The sequence below is a fragment of the Epinephelus fuscoguttatus genome, linkage group LG23 (genome assembly GCF_011397635.1).
Source record: "Epinephelus fuscoguttatus linkage group LG23, E.fuscoguttatus.final_Chr_v1".
Classification (NCBI taxonomy): Eukaryota; Metazoa; Chordata; class Actinopteri; order Perciformes; family Serranidae; genus Epinephelus; species Epinephelus fuscoguttatus.
In genome coordinates, this window is record NC_064774.1 from 1,368,361 (window position 1) to 1,386,405 (window position 18,045).

The 18,045-nt window shown below is 42.1% G+C and overlaps 2 protein-coding genes across 6 annotated transcripts in view; both read left to right on the forward strand.

The window, feature by feature from the left end:
• The first annotated feature begins 424 nt into the window (after nucleotides 1-424).
• On the forward strand, nucleotides 425-13,634 carry ppm1ka (protein phosphatase, Mg2+/Mn2+ dependent 1Ka). Its single transcript, XM_049567656.1, has 9 exons — nucleotides 425-577; nucleotides 2,580-2,734; nucleotides 4,475-4,651; nucleotides 6,541-6,713; nucleotides 6,805-6,905; nucleotides 7,743-7,908; nucleotides 10,339-10,483; nucleotides 10,593-10,727; nucleotides 13,462-13,634. Exons 2-9 carry the CDS (start codon nucleotides 2,624-2,626, stop codon nucleotides 13,591-13,593), a joined length of 1,140 nt encoding a protein of 379 aa, XP_049423613.1. The 5' UTR covers nucleotides 425-577; nucleotides 2,580-2,623; the 3' UTR covers nucleotides 13,594-13,634.
• Nucleotides 4,517-18,045, forward strand: part of LOC125883388 (protein NLRC3-like) — a 111,178-nt gene continuing 97,649 nt past the window's right edge. For 2 of the 5 annotated variants that reach the window (XM_049567622.1, XM_049567621.1), the window contains exon 1: nucleotides 15,401-15,483. Coding sequence is in view for 2 of the 5 variants with exons in the window: in XM_049567619.1 (XP_049423576.1) it covers nucleotides 4,632-4,651; nucleotides 16,401-16,550 (170 nt within the window). In the remaining 3 variants the exon portion in view is untranslated. Of the gene's footprint in view, nucleotides 4,652-14,367; nucleotides 15,484-16,400; nucleotides 16,551-18,045 lie in introns of those variants that run through there. The other 3 variants (XM_049567619.1, XM_049567620.1, XM_049567624.1) reach the window with 3 other exon arrangements.

Consider the following 18,045-nt stretch of genomic DNA (forward strand, 5'->3'; position numbering starts at 1 on the left):
ATACTTTCACATGATATATATTATCTTTTGATTGGTTCATATTTTGTCAAATCTTAAAACGCATGCTGTCCACCTGAGTGGACACGTGAAAAGCCCCGTGGAAAATACATGTTATATAAAAAAAGAACTTCTTAAATATTTTTGTCATGAATAAAAACACTTAAGAAAAAAAAATCTTGACTGAGGTCGCAATAATTCATCCATGAAAGGGTTAAGATCTCTACACACTTTAGTCACTGGAGTTTGTGTTACTTCAGACATAAGGACCAGTCAAAGCTACACGTGGGGAGAGAGACAGATACACATCTTCCTTTCCTTCTTCGTGGTCTGGCTTGGCGCCAAAATCACGCGCGCCCTCTCCCCCCCGTGTTCTGCGATGACGTCGCCACTGTGCTCGGATTCTGATTGGACGGCTGTGGCTCAACTTAAGTACCCCCCCAGCCGAGCCCCCTCGAGCTCAACAGCCACAGCGCGAGGGCGCCTTGACGACTGGAGGCAGCTGCTGGAGCGCAGGACACCTGTTGCCACGGAAACAGCACCGGTGGGAAAAATCACCAATAACAGAAAACAGAAGAAGGTGAGTTTTTACAGCCGCCATTTTGAGTTTGTCGGTCTGTTCACTAGTGATGGAAGAAGATAATTAACTTGAGTCAAAGGACAACACCATGGTGTAGCACTCTGCAGACATAGTGGTGTTAATGTAATGTTTTTATTTTATTTGTCAGTATTGTTATATCATTAATATTCTTATAGCTATTATATTTTATTTAATACAAGGGACTGCTCTTTAATTATCAGAGGAGGACGGTGACTTTGTTTTGTTGTTGTTTTTATCTTCTTTAAGCCACAAATATTTTTCTTTGAGCCTCCCTGAGTGACAGGCGGGAAAATGCACGACCCTCTGGTTCCTAGATTTCTAAGACTTCTCCATTGATGTTTGAAAGTTTGAAATCCTGGCTGGCCAGTTAATGCAGACAGTTTATTTTTGGTCAATTTTAAATGAGACGAAGTGATTTCGTGAAATGTCACTATTTTACTCTCACGTTTTTATGTATTTATTTTTTTTATTTTTTCAGTTTTTGGCTATGATAAAGGTAATTTTTGGTGATTTTCGTGTGGGCTTCGTGGCCATGTTTTCTTTGAAAATAGTCGGCAAAATAAATACAAAATACATTTAAATTTATAATAATAATAATACATAATATTCCATTTGTTGTTTATGTTTTGAATTATAAATCTGAATCCGGAAAAACAACAAGTAGCTAAAGTTGCCAGATAAATACAGTGGCGTAAAAAGCACAATACTTGCCTCTGAAATGTAGAGTAGATTTAGCATAAAATGCAAGTACTCAAGTAAAATAGGGCCGAAATCTACTTCAGAGTTTAACTTGAGTAAATGTACTCATGAAGTTGTCACCTTTACTCTGTTTCCCTGGAACGCACTTTCACCTTTTGCCGAACCGAGTCAATAAAGCTGAGATGGGTTGTAGTGGAAAACGTAAATACTACACGACTTGAGTAAATGTACTTTCCACGGCTGCTGTTAACCCGTGTATTTGAAGTGACATTTATTAAAATGAGATTATAGTGACCTTATTATACATTTTAATTCTATAACATTCTATAATGATTGTATAATATTTTAATTTTATAATACTTTGATAGTACTTTTGGCTATGTTCTCCCGTATGACAATCCAAAGAAAATATTTCACGGTTGGTTAGACTACAAATACTTTTTTAATACTCTTTGTTTCCTGCAGTATGTTTTATTTTATGTCTTTAATTCTAAATCTTTCCAGTGGTTTGTTATCCTGAGCTTGTAAATCAGTATGTGGGTCAGTGCACGACCTCCTGATCCGCCCACGTGCATCCGAACACGCTGGAGAGTGATAGTGAGTTTATGTCCAGACACATCAGCTGTTTGTGAAGCAATCTGCATTATATTAGTGGTAACAAACTTTATTTACTCTGGCAAGACACTTCACAGAGACGCTTTGGCACAAGGTGAAACTGCGTCAGAGGGAACTGGAGTAGAGGTGAAAAGATGAAGTCAGACCCTGCTTGTGACGGACCAGAGGCGACACACTGCTGGAACCAAGCAGGAGGTGGAGGGCTATTTACATGGTGACATTCGGAGTTAAGGAGTGGAAGGTGTGATAGGAAAGAGCCAATGAGGAAGATAATCCCTGTGAATGTCAGCCAGCTTGAAGGATTGAACTTGTAAATGTCGTCAACAGCTGACCATCCCTCTGATCCAAACTGAACTGAGCCAGAATACCTAAAATACTACAAACTGTTTCTTTGATGTATTTGAGTACAACGGTAATATTAATCCAAAAACAGACTTGTGACTTGCAACCCAATGAGTTGATCTTATCTCTGGTATTTAGCCGATAGTACTTAGACACTCACTGAGCGCAGGACTTTCACTTGGAGCTGTCAGTGTTGTCAGTAAAGGGTCTGTATCCTCTTCCACCACTGATCAGTAGGGATTTGTCACAAATTCAATTTCTCTTGGACAAAACGATTTGAGGATGTGATTTTTGGCCCCTGTCTGACGTTATATGTATATTTCAGAAACCCGTTGCTCGGCCAGGTGTTTCCTCCACAGACAGTCAGACATGTCATCTCCAGCGCTGCTCAACCTGCTCCGATGTGCTCGCTCCGCCGTCACCAGGCAGACCTTCCTCGCCGTACGCTCCTCACCAGAAACATCTGCAGCTTCTGCACAGGTGAATACGCATCTACTCACGTACTGTACAGTACTTAAGGACAGCTTTGACACACTTGAACTTTACATGAGTATATCCATTTTCTACCACTTTTCTTCTTTTATTGTTACCGGTTGCACAAAACACCTGAGGTATGACACTTTCAGGGATTTATACTTGTGCAGCAGAGCCTACACACGTGGCCTACGCCATTGTCAACATTTGTATTTGTGTGGTGGTGTGTCTGTGTCACTCTGCAGTTACACCTCCAAAACACTAGTCGGCGGTGGAGTTTCTGTGAAGTGCTGTAAAGTTTAGTTAATTCAAAACACACGTTAAACATGATTTAATAGAGACAGTTTCAAACACAAGTACACAAATCAGCTTCACTATAACTCACAGCAAACACTTGTCTTTATCTGGACACATTTTCCCCACAAATACAACATGCTAACGTCATTAGCACAAGCCTATGGCATTTTACATTGTATAAATTAGCCTAGCAACAAGCAGAGATTTCCTCTGCTCATATGAAGCCAGGATAAATCACACACAAGGCTTAAAGTGCTATTTCTGTCCACTGAGGGAAATGGTGTCAGCTTACAGAAATAGACAGGAGGTCTGCGTCGCCACATGTGATTACATTTTTGGGGAGGTGCACGTCAGGCTACTGTAGGGTATGTCAACACAGAGCCTACACCGTAAGCATGTGTTGTTTTGTGCAAATGGCCCCAGGACCTTTACCTGTAATATCTGGGTTTTCCACTTGTTCATTTGTTTGTGGCGGCCCACCATGGTTAAAAGATCTGCCGCCACGTTTTGGCTTTCGATTTTTGGAGCTGGACCGTTTATCAAGAGCGCTGTTGGAATAGATACACCCTTCAGTTAGCCGTGGCTGTGGCTCAGGAGGTAGACCGGGTCGTCCTCTAATCGGAAGATCAGGGGTTCCTCTGCTCTGCATGTCGAAGCATCCTTGAGCAAGATACTGAACCCCAAACTGCTCCTGATGGCTGTCCATCAGTAGCCTCGGCCACCAGTGTATGAATGTGTGTGTGAATGGGTGAATGTGACTCGTAGTGTAAAAAGCGGTGTGAGTGGTTGGAAAACTAGAAAGGCGCTATACGAATGCAGGTCCATTTACCAGTTATTAATTGCACCACATTCTCAGACCGCGGAGCGTATTCTGGGCACAGACGGAGCAACAGAACATGAGGCGCAGTGACGAGAAACTTAATCGTTCATTGAGCTGGGTCAAGCTGCTACTCTCATCCATCGATCTGATCTGATCAGCTCTGATCGGATGTACAATCAATTATCCACTCTGCCACTCAAAACGCCACAAGGACAGGAACACAAGAACTCACAGGCAAGACCCCTAATGCCACCGCCCCCGTCGTCAGTTGCCGCCACACAGATTCTGTGGAAAACACTGAATGTAGTTCTCTCAGACTTCGGTATTTCTGCTATTACTTATGTAAAGTAGCTAAGTGCTTCTTCTTTGATTGGACTCGCCCACACCGGCCCTAAATACCTGGATTTATCAAACGGATAACAACCATGATTTATGTAAATGCTACGGCAAAATCAGTGACGACCGACAGATTTGTCAGTATCATCTCCCAGTATAATCGTCACACCACCCAGTCCTACGAGACCGCACAGTCATTTAGTTTTAATTTGCACATTGTCACTCAATCCTCACAATTTAATAGCAAAAACATTCAGCCAACCTTGTTTGTTGTCTGATTGGTCTGTCTACAGGTGGGCGGAGCCTTGTTCGGGGTGGTGGGCGTGCGTCGCGCCAGCGGGTCGACTCACTGTGACAGCAACGGCAGCGGCCGGCCGGTCACCTGGGACTCATTCGGTATCTGGGACAACAGGATAGAAGAGCCGATACTGCTGCCCTCCAGTATCAAATATGGAAAACCCATTCCACAGGTAACTGGATGAATGGATGAATGATAAATGTGTGGATGAATGGATGAACAGATGAATGAATTAATGGAGCAGATCAATAAATTGGCACAAGGATGAATTAAAGGGTGAAGAGATGAGTCAGTGGATGAAAGAGAAGATAAATGGATACGTTAACTGATCAATAAATGAATGAATATTTGGCAACATGGTTTAGTAAATGAATGATAAAAAGACACGAGTGGATGTATGAATAGCTGAATGAATGAATGGATGAGTAGATGAATGAATGAATAGGTGAATGATAGACCTGTGGAGGAATGGGTGAAAACAAATAGATGAATGTATGCAGGGACTAACAAATACAAAAGATGGCTGAATGAATGAATGTATAAATAAATATGGATGAAAGAATGAATTAGATGGGTCAGAAGCTGGATACATGGATGGATGAGTAGCTGGATGACTGGCTTGGGGCATGCATGAATAAATGAATGGATGAATGCATGGATAAATATTTTGGATGATGAATAGATGACTGGATAGATGAATAGATAATGAATGGATGAGTGGTTGGATTGGCTATATGACTTGAATGATGACATGGATGAATGGATGAGTAATACATGGATGAAAGGATAAATCAGATAGATGAATAGATGGATGACTGAATCGATAAATGAATGGATAAATAACACATGGATGATAGGATTAACTAGATGGATGAATAGATGAATGGATAAACAAACAAATGGATAGAGGAATGAATAAATGGGTGAATGGATGAATACACAGATAAATGGGTAAACAATACATGGATGAAAGTATGAATTAGGTGGATGAACAGATGAGTGGATCATTTTGGATAAATCAGTGAATAAGTAGGTGAATGGATAGATGAATTAATGGATGACTAGTTGGCTGGTTGTATGACTTGATAATGGATGGATGAATGAATGAATGAATGAATGAATGAATGAATAACACATGGATAAAGGGATAAACTAGATGGATAGATAGATGGTTGCATAAACAAATGGATAGATTAATGAATGAGTGGGTGAACAGATGGATGGATAAGAATGGATGAGTAGTTAGCTACATGATTGGATAAATAAACTGATAACTGAATGGATGAATTGTAGATGGATGAAAAGATAATTGAGATGGATAAATAGATGAATGGATAAAAACATGATAGATGAGTGAATGAGCAGATGGATGGATGACTGAATGAATGGATGAGTAGTTGGCTACATGGTTGAATGACTTGATAAATGGATGAATGATTGGATAAATAACACGTGGAGGAAAGAAGATGGATGCATGAATGGATGAGTAGGTGGGTACATGGTTGGACAAATGAATCGATACATGGATGGATGAATAAAATGAATGAATGAATGAATGAATGATAGGATTAAGTAGATGGATGAGAGAAGTGGATAAACAGATGGACATATAACTTAAGAACGGATGAATGAATGCATGAGTAGTTGGCTGCATGGTTAGAGAAATGGATCAGTAAATGAATGGATGAATAATACATGAATGAAAGGATTGATTAGATGAATGATATATTAATGAATTAGTGGGTGAATGGATGGATGGATGAATGAATGAATGGATGAGTAGTTGGCTATATGGTTAGATAAATTGATAAATGAACGAATGGATGTGTGACAAATGAGTGAAACGATTAATTACATGGATAATAGAAGAGTGGATGAACATGATGTATTGGCGAATGAATGGATGAGTACCTGGCTACATGGTTGAATGGATCAATAAATGAATGAATGAATAGATGAACAACATAAGGATGAAAAGATTAATGAGAAGAATTAATGAATGGATGAATGATTGTATGAATAGATGAACAGACGGATGACATGATGAATTAACCCTCTCAGGTCAGTCTGTCCCGGGTCGGCAGTGCATCTGTTTTGGGTCACAGGAAGCAGAACGAGGACCGCCTCCGTGTCGCCCGTATCCATGACAACCTGCTGTACTTCGCCGTGTTTGACGGCCATGGCGGTCCGCACGCCGCCGACTACTGCTACACCTTCATGGAGAAGTTCATCAGGTTGAATGTTGTTATTGCGACGTTAATAATAAAACACGTACGAAGTTTTACACTTTAAACAATAACACAGTTACTGACTGTTTGTGCTCAGAGATGCTCTGGAGGACGACGACGACCTGGAGAAAGTTTTAAAGAAAGCGTTTTTAGACGTCGACAAGGCTCTACACACACACCTCAGCTACTTCAACAAGGGTGAGACACACACACACACACACACAAGTACAGAAGTAATAATACCTAGTAGATGGTACATTTTATGAGTACGTTCTGTATTTACTGACCGCTAAGTTTCAACAGTAGAAGTGTCAGGAGCATTTTTGGTCTGAAAGGAGGAAGTGTTAGGCATAAAAATGTTTTTTTTACTTTCACTTAAATATTTTATCATCTACTTTTTTTTATTATTTGTGTTTATTGTCTATTTGTCTTTGGTTTAATGTGTTTATTTTTATTGCAAAGCTGCTTCAGCTACATCTCTTATTGTAAATAAGGGTTATTATAAATAGGGGCAAAAAATATATAAATTGTTAGCTCACATTATTTAGTTCATATTTTTTGATACATCATAATTTGAGGCATTGACTGTTCTGTTTTGATGTCGCAACTAAGTTCAGTACTTTAATATTCTTCCCTCAACGTACACTGATATGTTCGATTTTTATGAATATAATAACAAAAGAAGAAAAACACTAGGAGTGAAGTCACTGTATTTAAAATTCTAACATAACCTAAGTACTAAAATTTAAAAAATATTTCACTTTTTTTTAATTTATTTTTTTTACTATTTTTATTTTAAGCAGTTTTATGATTGTGCAAAAAAAAATTAACCAAAAAAGTGTGAAAATACATTTACAGATTAGTAACAGGTGAAGTTAGTTACAATCATAGTACCGTACCAAAAAACACACAAATAAAAATTTAATACTAAAAAGTACTGAGTATGTGAAACTACAAGTTACATACCCAACATGAAGTACAAAGTGCTTAAAAAGAACTAAACACTGCATATCCATCCTCCATCTCCCTCCCCAGCTTCCTTCCTGACAGCCGGCACCACAGCGACGGTTGCATTGCTGCGTGACGGCGTGGAGCTGGTGGTCGGTAGCGCTGGAGACAGCCGGGCGTTGGTGTGCAGAGAGGGACAAGCCAACATGCTCACCAGAGATCACACACCTGATCGCAAGGACGAGAGACAAAGGTACACACTGTTACTACCACGATTACATATTATTACAACAGCACTCTTACCACTGCAGTGCCTTTAGTAATACACACCTGTCACCTGTGGAGACCTCGTGTGGTCAGTATTAAATTAAGGTATTATTAAATGAATAATCACATTAGTTCTTCTCAGGCAAGCGCAAGATTGGTGTTGCTGTAGCCCACAGGAACAACGCTCCATGGCACTTTTTTTTTACGTTCAACAGTGTTATCAAACGAGCGATAGCTGCTAGCTACCCTGGATTTACACCACCTGTTCAAGGGATAGTGCACCCAACATGAAAATTCACCCATTATCTACTCACCCATATGCCAATGGAGGCTCAGGTGAAGTTTTAGAGTCTCACAACACTGGAACTTCACATGTTGGCGGCTAAAAGGAACGAGGAAGATACATAACAGACAGTTGGAGCATTGTTCTGTGTGTAAGAAACCAGACACTAAAGTGATGTTCCCATGGTGCTAATGTTACTCTGGGCTTTTTGTTCTTGCAGCTCTGGAAATTATTAATGAAAACTTTGGCATGCAGACTCTTTATATTTTCAGCCATACAGAGGGAAGATTGTGTTTTTGCAGATGTATTTTCTGTACATAGTGAACGGTGTGGAATAAGGTCAGAGGTTCAGGTTGCTGTGCATAAATAGACTCTGCAGTATGTTGGTCTGTTGCAGGGGGACCGGTTTGGGTTGCCCTTCAGCCGGTGTTACATAACAGCGGAATGAGTCTATGTTTAACTCACCCAGGCATGTTTTAACACATCAGTCTGTGGCCTACAAACACAAGAAGTCAAAGTCGTTATCTGTCGTCAGCTGTCACTGATTTATAATCCTCTAAATATGAAAGGATCGCTCCCTAAAACTCAAGGACAGGTATTTCAGTACGTCAGAAAATAAGTTTCGAAATATCTCGATCCTTTTCTGAAGTAGACGTAAAATACTTACTTAAAGTAACGTACTTAAAGGAACAGTGTGTAAGATTTAGGGGGAAGACTGCAGATTACAACCAGCTGAAACTTCTGCCGGTTAGAATTCCTCCAGTGTTCAGGAGGTTTTTACTGGGAGCCGAATTATCCTCACAGCTGTTAACTACTGTGGTCGATGTGAAAACGTAAATGTCTCCAAGTAGAGCAGTGGTGCTGAAATGGTGTGCAGTGGGATTTTGTGATAACCACACATTATTATTGCAATATTCAGTGGGACCTATACAGAATTTTTAATTGACTGTATCAGTATGTTGTACGCTTTTTGTAACAGTTATTGCGTTTTGTGTACGCACCTTGTGTTTCTGCGCTCTAGGCGTCTGGTGTTGACAGCAGGTTGTCAAGCTGCCCCCAAGTCATCCTGAAATATGCCTGGAAATGGACCATCATGGAGGAAAAGCTCCTGGACCACAGGGAGTACCACCAGTTGGTCCAGGAGCTTCTCCTCCAGGATGGCCATTTCCACCACTGCTCTTAAATGCTTCCATGTCTGCTGCTTTTAGTTGAGATGGTGGTTTCTGTGGTTTATAAAGACATACAGTTTTATGTATCCAGTTACTGCACTTACTAGTTTCTCCCTTCATATTTACCAACTGTAAACTTGTTTGATTTTTGCTCGCTGTTTTTGCATTGCTACTCAGAGCGGAAAAGCACCCCAAGTCAATTCCGCTTTTTTTGCCATTGTTCAATCAGATGATTTGAGAGCCAGTGGGCCATCTGTGGTCGTCATGACAACAGGTTTACAGTTGGTAAACAATGGAGGAGAAACTGGTGGTAGCAGTTGCTGGATACACAGAGCTATATGGCCCAATGACAGACAGCAGGTTGTCAAACTGCCCCTGAGTCATCCTAAAATCTGCCTGTAAACGTCCATGATGGAGGAGAAGCTCCTGGACCAACTGGTGCTACTCCCCATGATCCAGCCTCTTTTTTAGGGTCTCATGTACCCACACAGATCTCTGTTTATCTGCTGACAGCCTCTCACCCTCAACCAGAGCTACAAACAGTACCCTCTGCCTCAACATGGCAGCAACTACACACTGATTACTGTCAAATAACTAAAATAATTAAATAAACAGTAGATTTATTACACGTGATGGTTAGAGTAAGGAGGTGATGGGATGGAGTGGTATTCACTTAGAAAAAAAAGCAGTGCTTTGCGCCTCGTGCTTTGTGTTGCTTGTAGAAACAGCTGATGACTGTTAACAAGTCGAACACAGATACAAGTTACACATATAATAATGTATCCACATGGCTTTAAGAAATGACATCAAACCAAAACATGTTCCAGCTGTCCCCGGTCTCCCCTTTAAAGGAGCATAAATGGAAATGTTGAAGTAAAGAACAAGTACCTTAAATTTATACTTAAATACTTGAGTAAATGTATTCAGTTACAGTCTCTCACTGACTGTGTGCGTTTGTGTTAAGGATCCAGAGGTCCGGCGGCTTCGTGACATGGAACAGCGTCGGTGTGGCGAATGTTAACGGGCGGCTCGCCATGACTCGCAGCATCGGAGACTTCCACCTGAAAGGCAGCGGTGTCATCGCAGAACCGGATACACGACGGCTCACTGTGAGCTTCACTGGACGCTTTGTTGGCTCATATCAAAAAACTTGAGGTTCAACGCTGTTACCGCTGTTGTTATGAAAGATTTTATCTGAGCTCCTGTGTGTCTCTGCAGGTCCAGCACGCCAGCGACTCCTTCCTGGCTCTGACCACCGACGGCATCAACTTCCTGCTGAGCAACCAGGAGATCTGTGATGTCATCAACCAGTGTCAGGACCCCACAGAGGCTGCTGACGTCATCGCTGAGCAGGTACCAGAGTTACGAGTCAAGTTTCCATCCAAATACCACAGAATTTAACTGAATTTTCAGGAAATCAGCAGGAAAAAAAAAAAAACCACAAAGCGCATTTTCATTCACCACTGTTATGTGAATGTTAGCAGGAGGTGGAGCTTTTAATTATTTTATCTAACAGATAAGAAATAATAAATAGTGAAGACAATAAAGCCTCCACAGAGTAGCATTTTAAGTCTTGTGTGTGATTTATCCTGTCCTCATATGAGCAGAGATAAACTCCACTAGCCACTAGGCTAATTTATGCAATGTCAAATGCCATAGGCTTTTGCTAATGATGTTAGCATGTTGTGCTTGTGGGGGAAAACGTGTCCAGCAAAGGACAAATGTGTTGTCAGTGAACCTTGTGAGTTATAGAGGAAAACTCCACTAGCCACAAAGCTAAGTTATGCAATGTAAAATGCCATAGGTTTATGCTAATAACATTAGCATGTTGTATTTGTTTGGAAAACATGTTTAGTATGAGACAGATAGTTTGTGGGTGAACCTTGTGAGTTGTGATTGAGTTTGTAAAGCTACTTGCTGTTGTCCCTGGCTTCTTTTTCTTTTTCTTTTGAAAGGTGCACTGGTTAGCGTGGCAGCAAGTCTGAGTAGCTCCTGCTTTTAAGTCACGTTTGAGTGTGTTTCTTTCTTTTTTAATGATTGGTAATTTTTCCACTGATAAGTAAAGTTGTGTACACGAGGGACGATCTTCTGGCTCTGAGAGGAACCACTTACGGAGTTAGACACCTGGCTGCAGAGCAGGAGCGAAGCTAAAGGCTACGAGGTGGAGATACAAGCCTTCCCTGCCATCTGTAATAATGGGGAATGTAAACCCACTATCAAACAAGTGTGACGAGCTGCTGGCACTGATGAGGAGCCGACGACTCTACAGGGAGTGTAGTCTCATGTGCTTCATGGAGACGTGGCTGAATGACAATGTGCCTGACTCCTGTGTGAACCTACCGGGCTTCTGTACTGTGCGAGCGGACGGGGGTGCGAAGGCGAGCGGCAAAAACAGAGGTGGGGGACTGATGCTGCTTGTGAACAATAAATGGTGTCATGCTGGACCTATCACGGTGAAGGACAAGATCTGATGTCAGGATACTGAACTGTTAGTTTACATGTGAAATATTCATTCCCAATGGCAGGGAAGGTTTCTGATTGGATAGGGGGCGGGGCGGATGTTACGTGTTTACGTTTACCGGAAGAAAACACTGTAGTCCTTGCTCCGGATAACAAGATACTTGACGACGCCGTTCTTAGTGCCTTTTTCGGGCGTGTTTTGCTTATATTCATGAAGCAGCAGTACGACAACAACCTTGTTCTGCTAATGCTTCGTCTGTTGAGGAGGAGAAGGGAGGTAGAAGACTGCGGTTTGGCAAATGGAAACCGGTGAGTGCAATCTCTTGTTTTTAGAAGCTGCCATCTTGTCACGCGCGCGCTATATACGTCTTCGCGGCAGAAGGGCAAGGAAACGAGCATGCCCAGAAAGACTGGAATGAACTTAAAGAGGAATGAGTGTATACAAGTGCGAGAAATTCTTTCACTCAGAATTAGAAACAGAATATTCCAGCCCCTTACATCGGAATGAATTTTCAATCGCATTGGCCATTTTCATTCTGAATTAGGTGTTTACAAGATCACTTTTAAGAGGAATGAACTTTCACTCTGAATGAAAAGGGAATTAAACTGTCCATGTAAACACACTCACTCCTGGATTCAGACCCAGCATCCTCGTGCATTTATCGCAATAACGGGATTTAACATCACGACTCTCTCACTATGTGGACTGTCCCACCAGGCAGAGTAAGACACTGGATTTGTTTTATGGAAATGCCAAGGACGCCTACCGTGCTTTTGTGTGTGTTTAATGTGTGTTTTAGGTCAAACTTTACAGCACTTCTCAGGAACCCTCCGCCCCTTAGTGTTTTGTACATGGCCTCTGCATGAAGCCTACACACAACTAGAAATCAGCCCTTAGTGGTGCAGACACCATGAATATCCACAGCTGTGTGTGACGACAGCTGCTCTGTTGGAGAACCTCCGATGCTGATGTGACACACTTGGTGACACAGCACTTCCTCTTGCTGTTCTTCATGTCGACAGGTCTAATGAGTCGAGGAGACTGATTTACAGAATGATGTTTAAATGAAGCCTCGTGATCCATTTTCTTTACTTCCTGACCCCACTAGATGGAGCTCTTCATTCAACAAAGGGTTGAAAGCAGTGAACTGCATTTCCTTGAGCCTTTTTCTGTAATCCAAGAGCGCCATCTAGTGGGCTCCGACAATAAAGACAAATAGCTCCTGAGGTTTCATCTGGTCATCACTAGTTTCCACATCCAGAAAGTGAGGCCTGTGAACGTGCACACGGTTTCACAGTGATCAAGATGTATGAAATGGAATCAGGAGTACGAGCAAGTTTATGTGACAGAAAATGTGGATATACATTTCTGTGTGTGTGTGTGTGTGTGTGTGTGTGTGTGTGTGTACAGTTGTAGTCATGAATTTACACAGTTTTATGCATGCAGACGCTGACATTTTTGTCTGTCTCTGTGTTTTCGATCCCAAGAGAGTCGCATGTTTCCTCTCTGTGGAAACAAAACAAAAAACAGGTGGATTTAAACCCACCTACGTCACCCTCTCTGTAGCTTCCCACTCCAGATGTAAGTTAACAACAAATAATGTGTGTGTGTTTTTATTCTTTTCAGGCGTTGCAGTACGGCTCAGAGGACAACGCCACCATCATCGTTGTCCCTTTCGGAGCCTGGGGGAAACATCAGAGCTCCACCGTCGTCTACAGCATCAGCAGAAACTTCTGTTCAAGTGGGAGATGGGCGTAGAGGACACACACACACACACACACACACACATAAAACAACACCATAAAGTTGACTTCAAGAACACAAACATTTGTAATCTTTTTTAATGATTATAAAACCCCCTGAATTCATCTGACGACACCCAGCGGAGAATCCACAGTACCTTCAGAGCTTTAGAGTTGCCTGTAGTATTAATGTGTGTGTCAGCTCGTCAACCGTGTACATAGGATGTAAATTAATATGTTGTACATACAGAGAGGTTTGTCGCAGTGTTGTTAGTCAATCCGTGTTCAGACAAAACATTTAACATCCCTCCTGTATTTCTGTCACACTGACAGTTCGCCCAGTCCCATTTGAAATGTCCAAAATGTCGACTTGTCAGGAAGAAAGTTTTGTTTTTTGAGTTTTGAGGTCAGAGTGGATTTGATTTGATTTTTTTACAGAGGTGATAAAGGGGGCTTTATTTTGTTCCAAACAAAAAGAACCACGTCACTGAAATGTCACTTTGCTTCATCATATCACATAAAATGCTAAACATTTTTAGCCGTTTGAGTGAAACTTACTGATGTTGAAAATGGCCAATTTTATGTCACAAGTAAAGCAGATGAAACACAGATGATAAATAACACATGAAGAAATAAAAGCCAAGGTAAAACCTGCCTATAATAACTGCACCTTGTTTGTTGTATTGATTCTGTGTGTTTGTGTTTCTGGAGCTTTGCTGTGAAAGAACATGGAGCCAAACTGCCCTGAATAAATACTAAAGATAAATGAATGGTATGGAACCCATAAGAGAAAAGGAAAAAGCATTTCTGTGACACACAGTTTATATTAAAGGGACAGTTTGGATCTTTTGAAGTGAGGCTGTATGAGACACGTACCCACAGTCAGTGTAGTACCTGCAGTAGATGGCGGTCAACACACCCCCAGTTTGGAGACGCAGGCAGGAGTACCGACATGGAAGCTCAGCAATGTCCCGCTGTGGACGGGGGCAGCGGCAAAATATATTTTAGCCACCTAGAAATAAAACCAATATGTGTGTAAACTTGAACCACTTTAGCTTGCTGTCAAGCAGCGATTTCCTACGGGGGACTGAAGCCGTTATTGTGTTCATGTGTGACTTTGGTGAATGTGAACTAAGCCTTTATGATGCAGTTAAAATGGCCAAAAATGTGAATAATTGCATTGCAGGATGATTTAAAATGTGCTCCTAAAATGTCCAGTCAGAGGCGACAGTGCTGCGACTGAAGAAACAGTTAGTCTGGAGCCATCCTGGTTTGAACCCAGGGTGGGGGGGCCCTTCTGTGTGGAGCTGGCATGTTCTCCCCGTGTCAGCGTGGGTTTCCTCCAGGTGCTCCAGCTTCCTCCCACAGTCCAAAGACATGCAGGTTAACTGGTGACTCTAAAGTGTCCGTACCAACTGTCCAGAAATTGATGGATGTTCCAAACAGATGTTTTCTGAGCATTCCACAACGTTGCCGGTGTTTTGTCGCCACCATCCCAACTGTGCTATGTGAAGAACAGTAAAGTCAAGAGCAAAGGCCACCACTTTGAGGAGCCATGGAGAGTTTGCTCTGAGGAGGCTGCATTAAATGTGGTTGTACATGCACAATGACAAGAAAGATATTCTGTCTTATTCTACTCTAAGTTAAATACTTTTTACTGTCAGATGAAACAGTTGTGTTTGTCTCATGTGTTTGTGATCTTTTGTAATAACTCATATGATGCTCGACTCTCAGCAGAGTCTCAAGTCTCTGTGTTACTGTCAATAAATAATTTCCCATGAGTCAAAGGGGGGGAGGTGCCAACAGAGAGGAAGAGTGAAAGTGAAAGTATAAAGTCAGTGGTGTGTTCAGACTCCATTTTAAAGTGCACAGAGCAGTGAGAGGAAGACAGGTGGTGTGAGACACGGTGAGTGTTGATGTTTATTCATTGTTTAGTGTGTTCTAGGGGAGAGTAGGGTCGGTTGGGTCAGTGCCACATCTTCACAGCTTCATCATCACACTTGCTTTTACCACCACCATCATCTGACGCTGTTTTTACAACCAGGCTTTTCCTGTTAAACACGAGGCCTGCGCGCAGCTACGGATCTGCGCGCTCCGGTGCTTCGGGCGCGCTCTTGTGTCAACTCTTTGAATGTGCGTCACAGTGAAAAGCTCTAGTTTATAGACACACAGAGAGAAAAGGGGGACTCTGCCGAGGGATTGTGGCGCAGTTTTGTTGGATAGGAAGATGTTGAGTGTACAGTCAGCTCTCCTGCTCTTTGTTACACTGAGTTTTGGTTTCCGCCCTCAGATCAGATCAGTGCACGGACACTCCCTAAACTTTAGGCTCGTTCCCGATGAACTAGGCATGCGTTGTGTTTTTCGAGGCAGGCGCTGCAGTTGGGCTGAATCCAAGGGTTCATCGCAGCTGATCACAGCTGGATCAGCTGTCAGGAGGCTTTATTAACAGCTATAGAAAGTTTTAATGGAGTTTGTGTCTGCACACACATAATGTTATATATATATATGATAGAGATACAGTTATCACGCAGTGTTATATATATATAAATAAATAAAGTCCTTTGTTTCATTTTCTTGTTCATATTTTTAACTCGATGGTGAATCAGAAAACAAATAAAATATAAAACTTATCAGAGACACATTTGAGTTTAATCTCTTATCTGTCTTCACTCTGTATGAAACTCCAGTGATGTTGTATCAGATCAGTCCGATCAGCTGTCCAATCAATAACTGACATTATTAAACGTCATATCTCAGGAACAGAAGGGGAGACATTTGGTCAGAGACTGAGTTGGTGACTCACACTGTGTATGTGTGTTACAGTTCTCTCAGATTTGGGAAGATGGAGGATTTGGAGGCAGACGGGGACAGATCAGAGTCTCCAGTGTCCAGCTGTCAGCTGTCTATGAAGAGTGACTGGTCCAAAGAACAGCCTCCAGACTTCAGTAATGAACCTGGACCCTCAGACACAAAGTAAGAGACTGTTGAAAAACATGAGGGAGCTTTTTGCCTTTTGAAAGTCGTCTCACAGTGGAGCACAACATTACTCAGGAGGTTTTCATGAAGCTCCACCATGAGATATTTGAACTGCCTGTGATTTGTTAGTGCACGTTTGTTTACACTGGTTACTGCTATACAGGTACGTTTATGATTTTTTTTTTTTGGATGGATAGAAACATCCAACATGAGCTGTCCCTCTGATGTACTCATCTTCACCTCTGCTACCTCCAGCTCTGCCTGCTGTCTTCTCCTCAGTGCCACTGTCGCTAAACCAAACAACATCGCTGGTCTCACCACCGTCTTGTACACCTTTCCTTTTAGTCTTGCTGGTACTCTTCTATCACACATCACACCTGACACTTTTCTCCATCCGTTCCAACTTGCTTGCACACGTCTCTTCACCTCTTTTCCAAACTCTCTGTTGCTCTGGACTGTTGACCCTAATATAAGTACTTAAAATCCTCCACCTGCTCCCTGCTCTCACTACAGATCACAGTGTCATCTGCAAACATCATAGTACATGGGGATTCCTGTCTAACCTCATCTGTCAACCTGTCCATCACCACAGCAAACAAGAAGGGGCTCAGAGCTGATCCTTGATGCAGTCCCACCTCCACCTTAAACTCCTCTGTCACACCTACAGCACACCTCACCACTGTCCGACAGCTCTCATACATGTCCTGCACCACTCTAACACACTTCTGTGCCACTCCAGACAATACACTGCTCCTCTCTTGGCACCCTGTCATATGCTTTCTCTAGAGCGACAAAGACACAATGCAGTTCCCTCTGACTGTCTCTGTACTTCTCCATCAACATCCTCAAAGCAAATGCTGCATCTATAATACTTTTTCTTGGCATGAAACCACACTGCTGCTCACAGATGCTCACTGCTGCTCTTAGTCTAGCTTCCACTACTCTTTCCCATCGCTTCATCTTCTGGCTCATTAACTTTATCCCTCTGTAGTTGCCACAACTCTGCATGTCTCCCTTGTTCTTATCAATCGGCACCAGCACACGTCTCCTCCATTCCTCAGGCATCCTCTCACTCTCTAAGACCTTGTTGAAAAACCTAGTCTAAACCTCTCCTGCCACCTCTCCTAGACACGTCCATACCTCCACAGGTATGTCATCAGGACCAACTGCCTTTCCACTCTTCATCCTCTTCAGTGCCCTCCTCACTTCATCCTTACTAATCTTTGCTACTTCCTGCTCCACAATGGTCACCTCTCCTACTCTTTATCTCTCTCATTTTCCTCATTCATCAACTCTTCATTATATTTATGTTCAGTGTCGGCTGTGACCTCCAGCTGCTGTAGTGATTATGACGGGACCAGAGCGGGAAGTCACATGACATAATGTAGGAGCAACAGAGTCCATGTAGGGAATTCACCGCCAAACCATGATTCTGTTCCTAAACCTAACCACACTGGTAGGAGCACTAATTTAGGAAACACTCCTGTGGGTC

What these genes read in the sequence shown, in the direction of transcription:
- ppm1ka (XM_049567656.1), top strand. Translation starts at nt 2,624, where the DNA reads ATGTCATCTCCAGCGCTGCTCAACCTGCTCCGATGTGCTCGCTCCGCC. An exon ending in TTCATGGAGAAGTTCATCAG is followed by an intron (nt 6,714 to 6,804) that starts GTTGAATGTTGT and finishes GTTTGTGCTCAG; the next exon opens with AGATGCTCTGGAGGACGACG. An exon ending in CGCAAGGACGAGAGACAAAG is followed by an intron (nt 7,909 to 10,338) that starts GTACACACTGTT and finishes GTTTGTGTTAAG; the next exon opens with GATCCAGAGGTCCGGCGGCT.